The 20,046-nt window shown below is 40.5% G+C and overlaps 2 protein-coding genes across 2 annotated transcripts; one reads left to right on the top strand and one right to left on the bottom strand.

Moving 5' to 3' along the window:
• Positions 1 to 642: 642 nt before the first annotated feature.
• MEP1A (meprin A subunit alpha) lies at positions 643 to 14,874 on the bottom strand. Its single transcript, XM_032681812.1, is given in 15 exon segments — positions 643 to 1,008; positions 1,372 to 1,579; positions 2,134 to 2,307; positions 3,839 to 4,297; positions 5,195 to 5,221; positions 5,224 to 5,409; positions 8,262 to 8,411; positions 9,342 to 9,563; positions 11,201 to 11,376; positions 12,939 to 13,056; positions 13,403 to 13,481; positions 13,578 to 13,618; positions 14,469 to 14,516; positions 14,627 to 14,651; positions 14,763 to 14,874. Coding segments are annotated over 15 exon segments (2,130 nt in total). The 5' UTR covers positions 14,832 to 14,874; the 3' UTR covers positions 643 to 860.
• Positions 14,875 to 18,194: 3,320 nt separating this feature from the next.
• Positions 18,195 to 19,142, top strand: LOC116783862 (taste receptor type 2 member 117-like). The gene has a single exon (XM_032681815.1). It carries the CDS (start codon positions 18,195 to 18,197, stop codon positions 19,140 to 19,142), a length of 948 nt encoding a protein of 315 aa, XP_032537706.1.
• Positions 19,143 to 20,046: the final 904 nt, after the last annotated feature.

The following is a 20,046-nucleotide window of genomic DNA, read 5'->3' on the forward strand; positions in this document are numbered from 1 at the left end:
TAACTCTCTAGCACCACAGAGCCAGTCTTCATTTTCATATTTTCCCACCGCTCTCCTTGACTTTTAAGATGATGATTTCCAAAGAGATGAGAATTTAATGGCAGCCATGACAGATTCTACCCTTTGATAACAGATAATCTGCTCCCATTTCATCCAGAGCCTGCTGAAATCATGCGAGTTTTATAGATGTTTAAAAACCCCTTAGATTATGCCCACAGAATAGATTTACATTTGAAGATTTGAAAACCTTATGTGATGAGACTTTTTAGAAAGACTGCTAGCTTTAATGTGAAATTATTTCCCTGATAGAGAATTGGCCAATAACATGCCATAGTAGTTTATGAATTCTGTAATATGTAATCAGCATTAGTAAAACATCACAGCTCTGGGGAAACTTAGTGTTGATGTACTGGCTTACGTAACTATGGATTTGTACCCTTTAGATTTCTTGAGCAATTTTTGTAGGAACATTTCTAAAATCTTTATATATATGCTTCTATGTGACTTTTACCGGTGTTTCGAGAGGTTCTACCAGTTATTTGATCTAAGTTTAAACTGTGGCTGAGAGTAAATGCATGGACTCTCAGCACTGCTGCTTGCTATGGGATGAAGAAATGAAATTTTCAAAGAACACATGAGAAAGGTATTGCATGAACTTGCATCAGACAGCAGTTCTACATGACACATTTTAATCGCCACAACCCTCAGATAGAGCAGATTTCTGCCAAGGTGTTGATAGAGCTTTTGATCCATGTGTTGACTGGTCTTCTACAGCTTGTATTCATCACTTTTCACTGAAAACCAATGTTTTATGAACTATGGAAAAACACCAGGTTGAGATTTATTCCCCCGCAGTTTTTTTATCTTCTAGCCATCATGGAAATGAGGACGATGGTTAAGACAATGGTTCCAGCTATTCCACCAATTGTCATTCCCAGGATGTCCCCATGGACCTGTCTTGACTCACACCTCTCACCCGTGAAGAAGAAGGCTTGTCCTGATGGGCACCTGGGAAAAAAATACATGTATTGGGAGTTTTACCCTGCCCTATAGACTCACCTGAAGGTCCTCACATTCACTATCCTGGATGAGCAGTTTCCATTAGAGGAGTTCATGTCACAACATCCCCACTTTGTTTGGGTGCTATTTACATACCTGGAAGCACCACAAAATGGGTATTCTTTGCCTTATACAAAGAAACCTCCCCTTGTGGCTGCTGGTAGAAATCAGTCACTGTGGCAAAGTGTTTTGTTTATACTGTTCCTTGAAGATCTAATGGCTTAGACCTCTGAAATCTGTAGCTCTGAACACTGATTAGCTGCATAATTTGAAGAAGAAAGACAGAGCAAGGAGGGAAGAGGTCCGTGGTACCTGCAGCTTGCTTTTCCTTTCACATTCACACAGACTCCATCATTCTGGCAAGGGTTTGGATCACAGGGGTCTTGCAGATAAGGCAGCTGATCTTGAACAGACTGCATATCCTGGGCTGCTCTCTTCTGCCTCTCAAGGATGAGGCCTCCCATGAGGGCAGATTGTACAGATTCAACAGGAACTTCAGTGTTATTGAGGTGAATTATATCTTTTAGAAAAGGAAAGTGGAGAGAAAGACATCAGATATCAGTGAGTGAAGCTGTATGTGGTACACCTCCTACCTGGGGCTCACACAGTATCTTGTGAACCAGAGGGTACTCCTTTTGCCTTTTAAAGAACTCTTGCTGTTCCACAGCATGTTCTGTGTATTTAAAGCACAAGACAGAAAATAATACTGAAATTGCTGAAACTGGTTAGGTAAATCTGTGATATTATGTACTTCAAAAAATTACAGCCCATGTGTTTGAAAATAAATACAATGGGGATGGCCTTTTAGTTAGAAATGGGCATAGCTACTGGTCAGGGTGCTTAAAGCTGTCTGAGAAGTTAACCTTCCAAAACTTGCTGCCATTTAGATCCTTCTGAACTCATAATCACTTTAGTCAACATCACCCACCTGAAACTAAGACACAGAAATGCTTTTTAAAGTTGATCCCCGTTAAAAGAGAAGATAACTTGGAAACAGGTGCAATAGTTACTTGAATGTACGAACACAGAAAGAATCACCCACTTTGTAAGGAGAATAAGGAAAAGGGCCTTTACCATTAAATTCTGCAAAAATAATCAGGTCATCATTTTTCAGGAAGCTTCTCCGTCTCATCTCGCTGTGAGATATGAAGTTATTCCACCCCAAGGATACAGTTCTGTTGCAATTGCATGATTCATCAAATGTTCCAGAAATTGATGGTTTATCCCATATTACAGCTCCACTACCATCTGCAAAGAGATTATGAGTGATGAATAAGAACCACAAAGTTTTGCAGCTGGCAGTATGACATGACTTTTTTTGCATTAAAGTGTTAAATGGGATCTATAAAATCGAGTTCAGAGCTAAAATCCCCAAACAAATCACAGAAGACTGACAAACTAAGGGTGCCAGCAGATCCTTAAGTATAGTCTGCATGAGGATTCTTAGTCTATGTGAGGGCATTGAAATTCACAACTCCTCTTTCATTGAGGACTAATCAAACACCAGTTACCTCCTCATTGTCACCAGCTCAGAGCTCCCTCCTGCATAAAGACATTCCTCTGTTAGTTTTTAAGTACTTGTGGTTTAGGGTTTATCAGATTTTGGTAACTTCCATGGTTCTGTTAAACATACTCATACTTAAGGTTTTAAATGTCATATTGAAAAAATATGTACTAAATTTCCACTGGGAAAAATGGAGAGGGATGAAGATTCATTCCTAGTATTTTATTCTGTAGCAAACCTAACACTGTCCTATTACTCTTATTTCTTTCATAGAATCATAGAACTATTCGGTTTGGAAGGGATCTTGAAGCTCACCTAGTTCCAACCCCCGTGCCATGGGCAGGAACACCTTCCACTAGATCAGGTTGCTCAGAGCCCCATCCAACCTAGCCTTGAACACCACCAGGGATGGGGCATCCACAACTTCTCTGGTCAACCCGTTCCAGTGCCTCACCACCTACTCTGTTTCAGTTTGAAGCCAATTCCTCCTTGTCCTGTGACTCCATACTTCTGTGAATAGTCTGCCTCTATCTTTCTTGTAGGCTCCCTTCAGGTACTGAAGGGCTACAGGTACTGAAGGGCTCAGCCTTCTCCTCTCCAGGCTGAACATTTCTGAATTAACACATCCATGGGAAATCCTAGGGCTGGATGTGAATCTATGGTGTTACATGTTATATAAACCTGGAGTTAAAAGGTGGTCCCTGTTTGAAAGAGTTCATACTCTGCAGTCTACTCCCAGCCAAGCAAGAAAGGCTTCAAGTGGTGCAGACAGATCTTGCAGGTATTTTCGTGTATTTTTTTCTTAAATGCAGCTACAGTGTAAATGCTGTGCATTCAAACTATGTATGTTGAAGTTAACCGAATATGTTGAAGTTAACCAAGCTTCCAAAATGGAGCTTTAACTAAAAGTAATTTTTTAGTAATGGATACAGCACCCTGCTGGCATTGCAGGTGGTGATATGTCACCTACCACAGTGAACAAACCACAGGTAGAATGGGAATTGCCAGCTCTTGTGAGAACGCTGTATTTAGAGTTAAACTCAGATATCCCAGGCATTGTTCATAATAACACCAACCTTATATGTGCCACTTCTCACATTACATGATCTTCCACAGACAGGGATTCTGAATCACACACAGGGAAGTCGTACTCAGGAAAGTGCCTCAAACTGGGAAATGGAGTCAAGGTTACTCAGCTCTGAGTCCTGCACTCAGTCCTCTGACTTGGATTCCTTGGCTCTCATTGTCAGCATTCCCCCAGGCAGACACACTCACCTGAGCTAACATGGTTTTTGCTTGTGGTGAAGCTTTTGCTCGAGGACATCCTTTTCAAGACGTCGGGGTCCTGGTCCAGCACTGTGAGCGTGGCTTGGCGGTTCAGAGCCGGCCACTCCAGCACAGCATCGTTCTCTCCACTGCACAGGTGAAAGGCGATGCGAGCGTAGCCAGTGCTGTTATAGTTGGGGATCACAGTTATGCCAAATCCATAACCCTCAGGGCTATAAAAACGAGGGCTTTGAATAACACTAATGGATGTGTTCTCAAGGATTTGGCTGAAATTCGGAATGACCCACACGGCTGTGGGACAGGGGGTCTCTGTCAGGGTGATGTCATCGATAGCAATCCCACCAGATGAAGAGCTGGGGTTGCCCTTTAGTCCTTGGAAGAGGTAACGGAACTTCTTCTGAGCATGGAGGGTTACATGGGCAATTTTCCAGTTGGAATCACTGTCAGCTTTGGTGAAAGGAAAGCAAAACACTGCCATCAGTGTGATTAGAGGAATTACGAAGTAACTTGTTCCTAGCCATCCATCCCAGCTGCATTTTTAGATAACTGGACCTCTCATGAAGACCTGAAGGTGAGAGATCTTAAGCTGATATTGTGATTATAATATATCCACATTGTTTTATCATCGAAATGCTTTGGACATTTTGTACAAGGAACTGTTCACATATTAGGGAATGACAGTATAAAGAGCAACAGGCTAAGGGCTAAGACAAAACAAAAGGGTGGGAATCAATGACCCAGTGTGTTAGAATTAGCTGTGCCTGACACTTTTGCAGGGACCTATCCTTCCCTGCAAACTGCTGCAGCCTGATATAGGCAGATCCAGTTATAAAAGGTCTTGAGTTTTGACAACCTAGAACATGGTCTAGCAGTGCCAGAATTTGTCCTATTTAACAAAATCACATGAAGTGAGAATCCAGTTCACATTTCCAAAACTGCATATGCTTTTATATTTCTGACCATCTAAAAGTCAGACTGGGATTCTTATTGACTGCAGAGGGGTACAAGTACTTACATTTGAGCAGCTCAGAGTTAGATCATATAACAACCAGTGGAGATACAGTCCACTGATCTCCAGCACAGCTTGGAATTCCTCTCAATCACCGAGCGTAACATAATATTAGGAATGTTGTGACTTCTGCTGTGAAGCACCTAAATTACATTATTACAACCACAGTTTGTCTACTAAATGCCCTCCTGTGATACCAAAATCCTTAGCCATATTGCAAGACATTGTGGTAGCTTCGGGAAAATTTCTGGGTTTCTCAGCCAATCCTCTGCATGATGGTTAGAGTAAGACAACTCCCCCCCTCCACCCAAATATTCATCTAATTTCCAAACTACCTTGAAAGGTTTGGATTTTCCTCATCTGCGAACATTCCCAGTGCCATCATCCTCTTTAAGCCAGATGATCAGCTTGTCAGAAATGCTTCCTGTGGTCCTGTAGAAGAACTGGAGGCACTGCTGAGTTCTCTTTGGATAAAGGATTCGAGACTCCAGGACTGCCACCTCATCTGCTGTGCCAGAGCTGGTGTCAAAGTACATGAAATAGCCAGCATCTGGGGAGAAAGAGTAGACTGTCACGGTCTCTTTCCAGATTTTTCACTAACTGCAGGTTGTAAATTTATCATTTCAACTGCACTCTTTCAAAAATCAGAAGAGTAATACTTAACATTCATACTTAACATGAATAGTAGGGGAAATGTTGTGTGATAACCACCCAAGACAGACCAGGATAAGAACAGGAGTAGCAGTTTAGCACATTTATGGAACTCATTGCTGTCGGCTCATGTCAAGTTTGCGTTAGTTGGTCTAATTGGAAGTTGTATTCCTCAGGAATGTTAGAAATATATGAGACAGAGGATTTGGTGCTGACTACAAGTAACAAGTAAATATATATTTTTTTTCTTGATTTATAATGAAGATAATCTAAAGATGAGATTCTTAGGGATTGTATGTTATATTACCTTGTAAAAATAATTTCTTCTCAGCAATAATGATAATAAAAAAGGATTGGACACAAAATTAGCATTGTCCTGACCTTGAACATGAGGAAGCAATTTTTTTATAGCTTGCCCAAAGATTCCAAAACTCAATTTCTCAGTCTGGGGAAATTATTTAAGAATTCCTGCCCCTCTAGTTTAATTTCCCGTTAACATTTTTTGAGGTGTATTTTACTTTAGATTTGCAGTGTCTACTTTTATCCTTATGTTTACAAGGATTTACCATTTGCACACATAACGTATCTTGGTATAAGATATGAAGTTGTGATGTCTTGTCTTATCTGTATTGTGTTGCTTTTTACTTATTCTTTACTATTCTTTATAGTCAATGGTTAAACTAATAAGCGAAATTCTTTTAGCTGTTGAGTGAAAGTTTCCTCTGTTGGGTGCTGGTTCTGTGGAGTCTTCTCCAAGATAACATAACATAGAATCACAGGATGGTTTGGGTTGGAAAGGACCTTAAAGAACACCTCATTCCAACAGTTCCAACAGTACTGTAGCTGCATGAAGGCAGAACAGTCTCCTGCATGGTTAGTGGAGCTGTTTGATCTGTTTATCAGGTTCTCTCTAACCAGGTCAGGGGAATAGTCTCCATTCCCTCCCACATGGTAGCAATGCTTTGAACTCATATCCATAGAAACCTTGCCAAAGGTACCTAATTGCTCTATGCAATGTATGACACTTCACTTTAAATTTAAGTGTATTAAACATAAGCATCATCACTCTTGCTTCAAGTGAGAAACAGCATTGGGAGCCTGTTGTTGAAATTGTTATAGTAACAAACCCCCAAATGATCTGGACTCTACCTCTTTTTTGTTAAGAAAGTCAAAGAAAAGCAACATTAAGCATCTATGGCAATTAAAATATGGCCCTAGAAGACTTCAGTAGACTCCCTAAATGTTAAGCTCTACTTTCCCTCCTTCATTTCAGCTAGCAATAAGTCAAAAACCCCAGGACATCAAAACTATCTGGGAGAAATATGATCCACCTCTGTCAGAAACTCAGAATTTACCCCCATATGAGATGACTGTAGAACCAGTTATCAAAAAAGGTCTAAATTCCTGATGGAGTCAATGACCCTTTGGAGGCACCAGCAGGAGAGACACTCCCTATTCATGAAATTCATTTCAACACTCTGGAGATTCTCAGAGGCCCCCATCCCTCTCCATTAACTCTTCAATGCTTATTTTGTAGTGAGTCAATAGAAGCTAAAGCCCAAGTGCAAGTTAAGTACCCAGTTCAGACAGACTGGCTTTTTCCCAATAAACTCAAACAATTCAGTTAAATTATTTTCTCAGTTACAATTATATTGTACAGAGTGAGAAAAAAGAGAGAGAGAATTAAGAGTCAGTGGGGGTTAGAAGCATGTATTTCTAGAAGCTGTCAGATTGTTTTCTTGAGTTATATTTTATTCTTGGACCCCTCTGACAAGTACCGGCATTGTAAGAAGTTGGGGATCTGTTTTTTTTCCAGTGGGTGGGTCACGTGAGGGGAATAACCTACTCCTGAGTGCAGCAAGTCAATGTTTCCCTTTATCAAAGACTAACAAAGCATAATTGAACATGCTTTCGGTCAGGGTTCTTTCCCCCCCATACTTACGCAAAATTTACCACTGAAGTAATTTTTTGTTTGCAAGTGTGTAGTAGTTTGCCCTGTCTAAATAATAACAAATAAGGCTTTTGCTTTTCAGAACTGTCTGCTGTGATTTAGTCTTTATTCTCAGTTGTAAGTCAGCACCCCGTGACTGTGACTGGGGCTGGCTCCAATCTTTTTGAGATCTTATTCCTTTAAAAAAATGGCAAAATTACCATTTGAAAAGAAAAAATTATCTGTAATTACTATCATAAAATACTTTGCAACTTTCTTCTACCTCCACAACCAGCATTCATCAAGCTTAACTAACAATGTGCATTGCAAACACAACATTTATGAGTGGCTATGAGTGCTGTTTCATTCTTATCATGAGGCAACAAAACTCTTACTCAGACTTTGGAAGTTGCAGTAAATTATTGTCCACGTTATATTTAAATGGGCTCTAGTTAAGATTGTTCTTTGTCCCCTTTTATTTTGCTGGTGTGGAGAACATTCCACTAAGTTGAAAAACTTTGTTGAGAGCATGAGTGCAAACATAAACTCGCACTCAAAGGGTCAAGACAAATGAGAAGAAAATGGGCATTTTGCTTAACTGAAAACATTACAACTCAGATGTTTTCTGGGTTGTGTCTTAAATATGGTTATTTAATCTTGTGTTTTTAGAGCAGTCAGTGCTGGGTTGTCTCAAGGGTTGACAACAGGCTCAGAGAAGTTGTTAAAGACTGTATTTAAAGCACACAGATATGCACAAGGGCTGTTACTCCAGGTAACCCTTTTTCCATAAAATAGAAAAGTGTTCTGTTACTTTGGTTTACCTCTACAGCACCCAGAAAGCGTGTGGTCCTCTTGCCCTGTCACATTGTTCAGTTGATGGACCCAGTCTAGGTCATCTCTGGTGCCCTGAATCATACCACAGATGTTGTCAAACTCAAAAGAACACTGGTCCAGAAAGGTGTGAGTTGAAGCTGAAAAAAAAATGCACACGTGGTCATCTCTGAGTAATTTCTCCTCTATTTTTCGGGAGTTTTGTTTACGCTAGTATAAACATCCTGTAGAGAATACAATCCTCACATTAGCAGATGTGAGCCCAACAGCTCAAAAGAGGAAACATTTGATTTCTGGAGAGATTCCCTGCCTAAAACCAACATTTGACCACTTTGCAGAAGGTTAACAAGCACCCATGTGGTAGTGACTGATGGTGTCTTTGTGTCTGTTTGTCAGCCTTGGAGAGATAAGTCCCTCTCTGACCCTGGGGTGGTGTATTTAACCATTCCTTGGCTGAGGTTATTGCTCATTTTGTCTCACTTATCTGCTTGATGAGCATGAGAGCTGTTCTTCCACTTCAAGCAAAGTCCATGCAGTTACCTTAGGCCAGTTCAGCTGAGTTTTCCTATAAGGTGATGCTTCTGCTGACAGATCACTGGGGACAATAACTTCTCAGTGACAACCATGATCAGTGATAACATATTCAACCAGATTAGCAAAATATACAGTGTTGGACTCTAGACTTGGCTAATCTCAGGTACAAAATAATCTAATTAAGACCAAATGTCAGTAAAAGAGGACAAAGTGCTGTTGCATTCACCTCACAAAAGGACAACAAAGCTGCTCACACACCAGCAGAATACAACCACAGGTCTGAACCCCCAGGAGCAGTGTGGAAGAAAAGATAAGAATGGAATTACTTTCCTTGACTAATTAACTTTTACAAGATTAATGACAGGAGAACTAAGGAGAGGTATGAGGAGGGAATAAACTGTGTCTGCACACCACAGGTCCTGTCCTCGAGCACACCTGAGAAGATTTTTTGTGGTTTTAGAGACGTAAGGGAGGTGAACCAGCCTGGCTCAAGTATAATCAAAGAAAGAGTTTGCCATGGTTAAATTATGACTTACTGCAGTTGTACATGCGATTCAGTCTTTCCAGATCAATGGCACTGAAGTCTAGACGTTGTCCAATTATGTCATCAAATGCTGGTATCTTTGCTGTGATTGTGGGGACGCTGCTATTTTTGTTAAATGAAAATGGTGCATAGTGCATCAGTGATTCGTAGTCATAGGGGGTGTTCAGGTCAGTGATGTAGCTGTCATCATACTTCGCAAAATTGTGCTCTCTGCCTAATAAAAGAACAGAAAAGTGCTTCATTTTTAGAGATATTAGAAAGGAATGGCTTTAGCATGGCCCCTTGGATACAGTTTCCTGAGGCAGAATTGATATACCCAAAAGCAATTACTTTAAAATATAATATTCAAACTTAGCAAGATTTCTGTTTGTCATTTGGACAACAAAGCAGTGCCTTTAGATTGCAGTTCTGTGCCCCCACAAGTGACTTCAGCAAGTTCAAGATCAAATATCAATGAGCTGTAAAGAATGGGATACCTTAAAGGTCAGAATAGACAGTCTAATAGTAAGGATCCTGAAGGATTAAGCTTAAGGATTAATGTATCTAAGATTAATGTATCCATTCCAGAACCTGTGAATATTGATGCAAACATTTCCCAGGATATTAAATCATATATGGACAAGGAGAAGCCCTAGAGTCCTTCGCTCACTAAGGGGACAGATATGACAGTCCTGGAGTGCCTCCAGGTTCTGTTTTTCTTTCAAGTAAAGAATGCATTAGCAATCTGGAGGAAAAAAGAAAGATGTTTTCACCCTAGATTTACAATATTGATATGATATTTCTATTGAAATGTCTTTTGGGAACATGTTTCTCATGGTTTCTTGGTGAAATAATTTGTCCTTAGAGAAAGTTTTTCCTTATGAAAGTGTCTGCTAGGGCAGAGAGAGGGAGCCATTTCACATGCTTTGCTATGGAAGTAAGGAAAGATTACCAGCATTTCCAACTACAAATAATATTTTCAGAATAGTTGGCATTTTTTCTCAAAGAAGAAACAGCACATGACTGTGCTGATGGATAATTACAGATTCTCTGCATAAAGAGTGCCCTTCCCTTCTGCAGATTGCAAAGGTCTTCAGTCCAAGGCTTGAGATTATATAACAGCTTGGGATCGTTTTCTTACAGAGACTTGAATTGCACTTTTTATCAAAAATTAAAAAGAAATACCCTCTTTTAGTCACTCCTTTTCAAATAAATTATCATTAAGTAATACAGAACCAGATCTCACAGAGGACAACAGAAGAAACTGCCTTCTAGGGACTAGGGGCCTGTGAAGTTTGCTGAAACTCATAGAGCCACTGAATCTGATGATACTAAACCTGAAGAAAAGAACCTGCAGAGAGACACTGGGCAGGAGAGAGCAGGATAGAGTTCTATTTTATGTGTCCCATCTGAACTAATAATTTTAAGGCTTTTTCATGTGCAAAGGGAGTATTACCAGTTTCAGGAAAGCCTGAATCTCTGAATATAAAAACCTTTCAGATTTTGAGAGGACCTTTGATTAAAGAAGAGTCACCTCAAAGCTCACCATCTAAATAAGTTTACAGTTTGCATTAAATGGCAAAAGGAAACAGACTCAGAGAGAGGTGAAACAATTTGTTCAAAATTTAGAGATCACACCAGTCCTGCAGCCAAGGTGAAATGAAGTCCTCTGACTCCCAAGCAGGGCCTCTCACTTCTGGCCTTAGACAGTCTCTGGTCTTTGACCAGAAGTTGTACCAGAATTTGTTGATTTACAGTGGTCTCAGGTGCTTCTAAAATTATACTTTTAGGAAAGTCTTAACATTTAGGAGTGAAAATGAGATACAGATACATCTGCACTTTACAAAATCTGATTTGAAGGTTAATACCTACCTTGAATAATTTCATCCCACCAGATTTTCACGTAGTCATCCCGGTCCATCCTTGACTGCTCATGATAAAATCCTAAAGCATGCAGGATTTCATGTTCCACAATTGCTCTGTAGTCACACCTTTCCCCAATTGAGAGGGTCTGTCCAGTATGCTGGTCCCCCACCATGGACCAACACCTGAGGAAGAGAGTTTACTCTCTGTTAAGTAGAGATTTTTTCTCTGTATTTAAGTTCTGTGTGTGCTCACTAAGTTAAAATTAATATAATAAAAGTTTTAAATACAAAAGCAGTGACATAAATCATTATTTAGATGATGACCACATGCCTTGGTCATGATACTCTACAGATCCTGTACTCTGAAAGCAGACTAACCTCCAAAAACACTCTATCACTTGCATGAAGCCAGTATTTCACTTATCCTCTGTGTTAGCCAAGCTCACCACAGAGTTTTGATACACAGAAGTTTAGTCCTACCTCAGCTGCCATTTTGCCAAGAAGCATAATACACACAGAGAATCAGTAAACTCATCGAGACAGACTGAGCTGGCCTGCAATCACTTGAGAAACAATCCAAGAGGATTTAGAATAGCTGCATCTGGTTCTTTTTAACAGCAACCATGCCTTGCGTTGGACAGAGGTGTGAAAGTACAGTTTTCTGTGAGTGCCAAGCCCCTCACCCACAATTCAGCAGATGCTAATCATAAGTAACAAGTAAAGGAGCTCCTCAGCCAACTCACTGGGAACTTTTTAGGGGAGCCCCAGAGTGATGTGAGAGGCAAGTGCTGAAGAGCATCTGCTTTGGCTGTAGCTTCATTTGCTCATCACAAAGCAGTGTCTGGTTGAGTTTACTAAGGAACTCTGAACACACTGACGTGGGCACTGAAAACAAAGAGCCTATGGTCTCATGAATAGCTGCTACCAGGGTGTTTCCAGTATCAGGCTCTCCATCACCAACTTGCCAAAAATTGTGGTGCTTGTGGTCTTGTAAGAGAAACGTCATAGAACACATTACCCAAGGAAAGGTTGAGGGCAAAAATATCAGTGCCTGTAGACCTGATAACAGTGCCTATAGACCTGAAGTTCTGGGAGAACAAGAAATATTCACAGCCGATATAGTGAGAAAATTTTTGTGCTTTTCTGGATTTTCTTTCAAAAGACATTTAGCTGCAGGAAATAAAATAAATCCTTCCAGTTCCTGAAAAACTGAATCTTTGTGTACAAAACCCTTTCAGATTTTGAGAGAAGCATTCATTAAAAAAGAGCCATATCAACATATTAACATAACATAAATATTAAAATAAACTGGCTTTTCACAGCTTTTTTTGACCTGTCTTGTAAAGATTTCAAAATCTAAATTCTAGCTATTCACATCCTTGGTAATTCAAGAGGGTGCACATGGGGGTTGTTTCACCCTCCACTGAAACGGAAAACAACCCTTGGTAGTGAAGTGGAAGCAGCTGAGGAAAACACAGCAATGCTGGGATTCACCTCATTGAAGGGTAACCATCCAGCCAAACATCAGATTCCCATTCCAAGTTCATCATCTGAATAGCCTCTGCAGTCAGCAGAGGGAGGCAGCGCCTTACAAGTTTTGTGTCTAAAAAGGTAAGATGGATTGTTTTCTTGGTGGCCTCTTTTCCTCTGCTGACAGTGAACCTTTAGACTGTTGAAGTCAAATGGAATTAATTCCCTGCTAATTCTACAAAGCAAAACTAAACAGAAACTGAAATAACCCTTACCCGTCTTCTTTTCTAAAGATTATGTAGGTTCTTTCTCCTTCATATGGCTTGAAATCAACGCAGGACTTCAGGCGGAACATTTCAAATGCCTGGAGAATTACTGCTTTGGCATTCAGATCTGGAAAACATGCATTGGGAAGATACCTTAACAAACTGCAGATCATTCCCTCTAGAGCAGTAGCATGTGTACACAGATACACACAGGGGACCAAAAGAAAAATTATTCAAAAGAAAAATGATTGAAAAGAAAAATTACTGAATCTGATTAAATTGTGTTTTGTTATGTTAGCTGTAGAAGAAATAAAAATGGTTTTGACATAAACAAGTTAGTTTATCTTGTCATTAGTGAATTTTAAAATTTCAATACGAGAGAACCAGTTCTGAGAAAGGCAGATTTTTTTATCACAGTGACTCCAGTGCAAATAAGGATTGGAGATAAAATCTGAATGAAGTGTCTGAATTACCTAGGTCATCACCCAGAATATAGGGAACGGGGAACTTCCACCTGTAAGTCTCATTTCTTAGGGCATTTCGCTGATCTTTCTGAAAATGGAATTAACAGCTGGTGATGCATCTGCTGTGGGGAGATGAGCAGATTTGCAGCAAAAATACAAGTGACAGAAAGTTTTAGCTACTTACAGGGAGCATGATATCACCCTGAAAGAGGTCCTGTCCAGCAGCTGGAAAGCAATTTAATGAAAGACAATGTAAATGAAAGACAATGTAAATGAAAGATCAAATATATTTCATTTCATAAACCTATTGAATCTACTTATACAAGGTTAATGTACCTGAGTATTTACAGAAATTATGTAAGGACCAGCCTCTGTACACTCAAATATAGGTAATAATAAAAGTAACAGCAGTTTCTACTCAATATTTACTATTTGGCAATGTCTGCATTTGTGGTGGCAGAAATCTGGTGGCCACCACTATCCATGTCTCTTTTGATAACATCTTGCTTGCTTTCAGGCAGTGACAACAGTCATACAGTGAGACAGTGCTCTGGAGAACGTAGTAAAGTCGAGCAATGCATGAGGAAGAATATTGCACAGTGCACCATCAAAAGAAATATTTGATGGAAATTTGCAGGAAATAAAAAATCGTGGAGGAAGACAGTACAGCATGTTGTGTCTCCTGCCTCTGATTTCTTCCTGCTTACATAGAAGCTCAATAAACATCTCAGTTGTTTTCCATCTTTAAAAAACTTTATCAAAATCATATAAAGATGGGTAGAAAACGCTTTGGGACTCCAGAGCCCTTCCAATTGATACAATGTGTTTCTATCATAACACCACGGGTCTGTCCAAACTTCAGAAATTAAAGACCTCTGCATCCTTTGTTTACATAGGGTCATAGTCCTGGCATAGATTCAGGTGTCATAGCCAGAGGAAGGTAATTCAGAGCTCACTTGATCATATTTCTCTTGTTACTGTGAGCTACCTATCATTAATCTTTTTTACAATACAGAAAATTCAGCATTTTGCTCACAGCTTTTCAGGCCTCATGAGAATTTGGACATGAACTCACCCAAGTTGATGTCTGGAATGTCTTTGAATATCTCACCAGCTTCAGCATCTGCAAGACAAGACAAAACATTATATGTTCGGATATGGTGGCACTGCAAGCACAAGAAACTTTAAAGCACAAGAAGCTTCAAAACTCAAACCAGCTCACACAGCACTTACCAGCTCCACTGGAGTGGTTCCCCACCTGAAAGAGAATGAAATACAGTCACTCTAAGGCATGAGATGTCTGTGGACTGAGAGGAGCCTGTAGAATTTGGGTTTTACTCAGAGTCTGTAGAAATTAGGATTTACTTACAGAGAGTGGAGAACCATAAACATAACATAGTAGGAGCATCAGGCACAGGGGGAAGACGCTGGAGCCCATTTTTGCAATGGGAAAAGAAGCTGGTCCCTCTCATCTCTTGCAATATATAGGGAATGCTGCTGAGCTTTCCATGGAGCGTCAGCCAACCAGCGTCAGACTTTCCATCTTTGAAATATTATTATAGCAGCAAAATTTGCCTCCTGAATGGCACATGATGTCATTGCTGTTATCAACTACCTAAGTCCACTTTGGAGTAACATTACAGAGACGAATGTGGTAATTTCGTGTCTTCAGTACAGCTGGTAAAAGACCCACCCAGACTTCACAAAGGAATTCTCAATCAGGCCTAAAGTTGCTGACTCCTTCCACTGTGTTTGTTATCTGTCAGCATTACCATCTTGACTGTACAGGAGAAAAGCCACACTCTTAAGCAGAATTATTCCAGGTTTATAGCACTCCAGTGCCATTAGAATTTGGCCCAGTGCCATTTTCAATTAATAATTAACATCACACTGTAAGATTAGAGGTACAAGAGATATGATTATGAATGCCCTGACAGTGTTTTCCCACAGCTGATCCCATCTGAGAACCGATGCCCCAATGCACAACAGGCATCTAGAAGTGGTCACATGTATCAGTAGATCCCTGGCCTTCCAGCTCGATGTTCCTTTCTTTTCTGGTGGTTTACAGAGATCACAAACTTGTCCTGCTCTTTGCTGTCTTCTTTCTCAGGGGACATGGGGCAGGAAGGGCATATGGGCTAATTGAGCCAAGGCTCCAGAAATCTCTAGTTCTCCCCCAGGTCCTGCATGATTCCTGTAGATGTCCCATGTGCCCTGGAATGCCTCAGTGCCCTTAACTCAGGCAGTGGAATCCTGCTTCCTCGTTTCATATCTGTGGTGGTTTGAAAAACCTTTACAAGACATGAAAGTGAGCATGTTCACCTTTATGTTCAGCAATTAGGTAGGAAAAGGCTTGTGCTGCGGACACTACCACCCCCAGCACAACGCAGAGGGCTTGAGTAGGAAGAGAAGAAAAAATGCTTTAGAGGTGCTTCACACACTGCACCCAGCAGTGCTGGAGAGAGACGCTGGATTTCACTGCGAAGAAACCTCAAGTGCAAGCAGGTTTTGAGTGGGAAATGTGCCTGGCCTAGAAAGGAGTCAGTCCTTCAACCTAAGCCACATATTTTCCTCCAAACTAATCAAAGTAGGAAGCTACTGGTAAGAGGTCACATTGCAGAGGAAAAAGTATGGAGATCTTTTCTTGTTTTGAGAAGAAGGGCCCCAGAGGACAGATCTTTCATGCAGCATAAATGGGTTTTTTTCAACATTTGCTTTTAGAATGATTGTTTCAAAGGACACATACCTAAGCTGAACAGGACACTCTTCTAGTAAATGCGAAGCATGTCTCGAGATACACCATGTAGAGGCTGTTTCCACAGGTGAGTAAAGAGAGTCAAAACACATCACAGAGGCTATATTTGCAGATGTGCAGCAGTGGATGTGAGAAAGGAACAAAAAATTGAAGAAAAATCAGAGCAGTCTGAAAAACATTTTGGTTTTAGTCCCCTTAACTTTAAAATAACTCAAGAACCAAAAAAAGACATCTAAAGATAAGTCATTCTGAGGGCATATATTTACTCTCATATATATAAGGGCTCTCTTGTACCCCCGTTAGGCACTGGAAGGGCTCTAAGGTCTTCCTGGAACCCTTTTGTCTCCAAGCTGAACAAGCCCAGTTCTCTCAGCCTGTCTTCACAGCAGAGGTGCTCCAGCACTAGTTTCATTTTGTCCTCCCTGGAGGGCAGTGCATGTACGATCTTAAACTGGCTGCAGTTCCTGTAAAGAAGTTGGTGATGGGAAATGCTATTACTCTTCCACTCTGGGTAGCCCCGGCTCAATCAAGTAGCAGAACATGAGACCACAGGAAAGTACAGCAGGTACCTTAGAGCCTCATACACTGCCTTGTATGAAGTGCCCAAAATTGCTGTGCATCATTATTCCCACACCCAGTGGCAGATCTACCCTGGATTCCTAGACACAGGCATTAAATGGTGTCACTAAATGCAGGTAATACCTTTTGCTAATCTGTGTGCACTGGTTTTGACTCCAGTGTAACACAAATAAACTCTGAGGTAGAAATGTGGCTCAGGTATTTATGTCCTTCAGACGAGCAAGAATGAAAACAAATGTCTCCTGAGCTGGAAAAACTATCATATCAAAGTGATACCAACTACATTGTTAATAAAAAACTACCCACCCAGCTTCTCAAAATTCAGGTAAGTTTGTTCCACTTCATAGGATTTGAAAGCAGCACAAGACTGAACTTGTCAAAAGTGTCCAGGTTAACAACTTCAGCATTCAGATCTGAAACACACAGCACAGGATAACAACAGCAGTTGCTCTGCTTTTAAAGCATTATACATACCTATAATTCTAGATAAAAAGAACGAATAGGTGTGCATTAAAAATAGGAGCATATATAAAATATATCTACCTGGATAAAAGAGTAGGAGACTGTTAGCAAAATTCCATGACTGGAGTAATTTTGGCAGAGGGCATAGGGAGAGATAATATCTTTTGTTAGATTAACCAGTAGTTTAGACAGTTGAGATAGCTGATAACTGAGATAAACAAGCAGGCTTTTGGACTTCCAGGGCATTGCTCAGGTACTGCTGGGAAATTTTATTGCATGTTATAACATAATCTCACATATTGTCAACTTTGAGCTCAAGACCAGTAAAAACAGAAGAGATACATACGATTTTAACAACAACTTACTATTTGTTTTTTTCTCCTAAATTACTCAAAACTTAAAATAGTGCCTAAAGTTAGATGAGAACAAGGATAATGCTCTGAACATTTTAAAATAAATGCATGTCCTCTTGGCCTGTACTGAGCTGAGACTGTTAGGAAGAGATAAGGCACAAAGGGTAAAGGAGATCAAAATGTATGACCTTCAGAGTAGGGTTCCCGGACTTCATTACTCACACTGCACTTCCCTGATGGTGCTTTGCTGAGCACAACCCCTGCTCTGTATGACCACCATAGGTGACCAAGTGACAGAAGAACCAGATCCTGAAGCCTGACATGAATCAAACATGGGTACTCACAAAATCACAACAATGTCCACTGCGCAAAAACATCTCCGCTGTTTCTGCCGCCCAACACAGCCCTCCTGAACCAACATTCAAATACTGAAGAGTGACACTGACACCCTGCACATTTACATTTACATCTACATTTACATCCCTGCACCTGCCCTGCTCTCAAGACGAGCGGCACCAAAATCCCCCCCACCAGCAGGCTCTATAAGCTCCTCTTTCCACACCTGACACTCAGGCAACAGCAGACGCTGACCTGTGTTGGCATTGGTGCAACAGCCCCCTTGTCCAGCACAGCACTGCTCCCAGCTCCCAGGATGGAAGCTTGTCACTCTCCAGAGCAATCAATGTCACCTTCATACGCTGCCACAGCTATGGCCACTGTCACCCTTGAGGCGTTGGCTGGCATGTGGATAAATGCTTTCATTGTTTTTGTGATTTACATGGCTTGGGTCAAGAAGAAAACCTTGAACTCTAATGAGAAGATCTTGTTGGTTTTGGGATGCTCCAGGTTTTGGTATTTGTGCATCTCATGGGTAAATTACCTCCTTTCAGTAATTTATCCCAAAGACTTTCATGTTCACCGTGTACTTCAACTAATTTTATCTATTTATACCTTTCTTAATTATTTCAACTTGTGGGTTTCAGCATGTCTTTGTGTTTTTTATTGCATAAAAATTGCCAATTTCAGGAACAACTTCTTCATCTACCTGAAAGTAAAAATTGACAGGATTGTGCCCTGCCTCCTGTTGGGGTCTGTGCTTTTAGCCTTGGCTATCAGTGTCCTTGCCTATGATATTGCTGAAAAACTGCACAGTAGGGACCGCAATTTCACCTGTCCAGGAAATTTTTGGGAAGAAAGTATCAAAATGGAGAAACATTCGTTCCATATTTCTTTCATCACTGGCTTCGGATATACGGCTTCGTTCCTGGCAGTCATCTCCTCTGCCCTTCTCCTTCTCTTTTCCCTCTGGAGACACAAACGCAACATGCAGACAAACTCCATGAAGGACCTCAGCGTGGATGCCCACATCAAAGCCATGAAATCTATTCTCTCCTTCTTTGTAATGTACAGCATCAACTTTATATGTTTGATCTTGACAATAATTTATTCTGCTAAGAATCAAAATGCCATGATGTTTCTTGTATTCATGTATCTGAATGCCTTTCCGGGTGTTCATTCCCTTATTCTGATTTTCAGCAATCCCAAACTGGAAAACACACTGCTAAGGATTCTGCCATGTATGAAGCTTTGCATGAGGTAGGAACTGTAAGAAAAGCTGGAGCCTTTGGAAAATGTTGATCTTTCCCTTAAAGTCAACAGGTCATTTAATCTCTAATGAAACCAGGTCATTTAATCTCTAAAGGAACTTTCCAATTTAATCTCTAAAGGAACTTTCCAGCCATAGGAGATGATACAGATGTTCACTCTTCCTGATCTAATTAAAGAAAACTTCATTCATATTTATTGAACTAAATTATTGTGTGTTTAAAAAATTATTATTGTGATTTCATTTAGATAAACCTTTGAGTTCTATTATTGTAATTAACAAAGTCAGTTAGTCCTGACTGTAGGAATGAGACATAAATCCCTGAGATATGTGGTGGAGGAATCAATGTATGCATGATAATCTGCTGAGGGGGTGATACATTATCCAGCAGAGGCCCCTGACCTCTGCTTGAGCCAGGTAGAAGATGGAGTGATACTAACACTGCTCTGTTCAGCACTTGCGCAAGACTCTTTCTAATCATAACTCTTGATAACCCTCATTTGTATAGAAGATGGCTGGTCCGTACCATTCAGGACTTCAGCCTCACCTCCGCTTCTCCCAAAAGTATAAATTTGGCATTTGAAATCCTCCATGGCAGAGGATGACAATATTACCCCACTCTGTAGGTGGGTCAATGGGATTGCTTCACTCTCTGCCCCAAAAGCAGGGATGCCTCTTTGGTAAGATTTGCTCCTCCAGCTATGTCACATTGTGCCCTGGTGAAGTTGGGTTTTTAGGTGTAACTGAGGGTAAAGCTTAATGAATTACCAATTGTTGTTGTTGGTTTTTTTTTTTTCATATTTAGTGCTAATCCAGTAACTGCATTTATCCATGGCAATTCCAAACTTGTATTTCTGCAATAAAATGCACCATTTCTGAATCTGTGATCATGAAAGTT

The sequence above is a fragment of the Chiroxiphia lanceolata genome, chromosome 3 (genome assembly GCF_009829145.1).
Source record: "Chiroxiphia lanceolata isolate bChiLan1 chromosome 3, bChiLan1.pri, whole genome shotgun sequence".
Taxonomy (NCBI): Eukaryota; Metazoa; Chordata; class Aves; order Passeriformes; family Pipridae; genus Chiroxiphia; species Chiroxiphia lanceolata.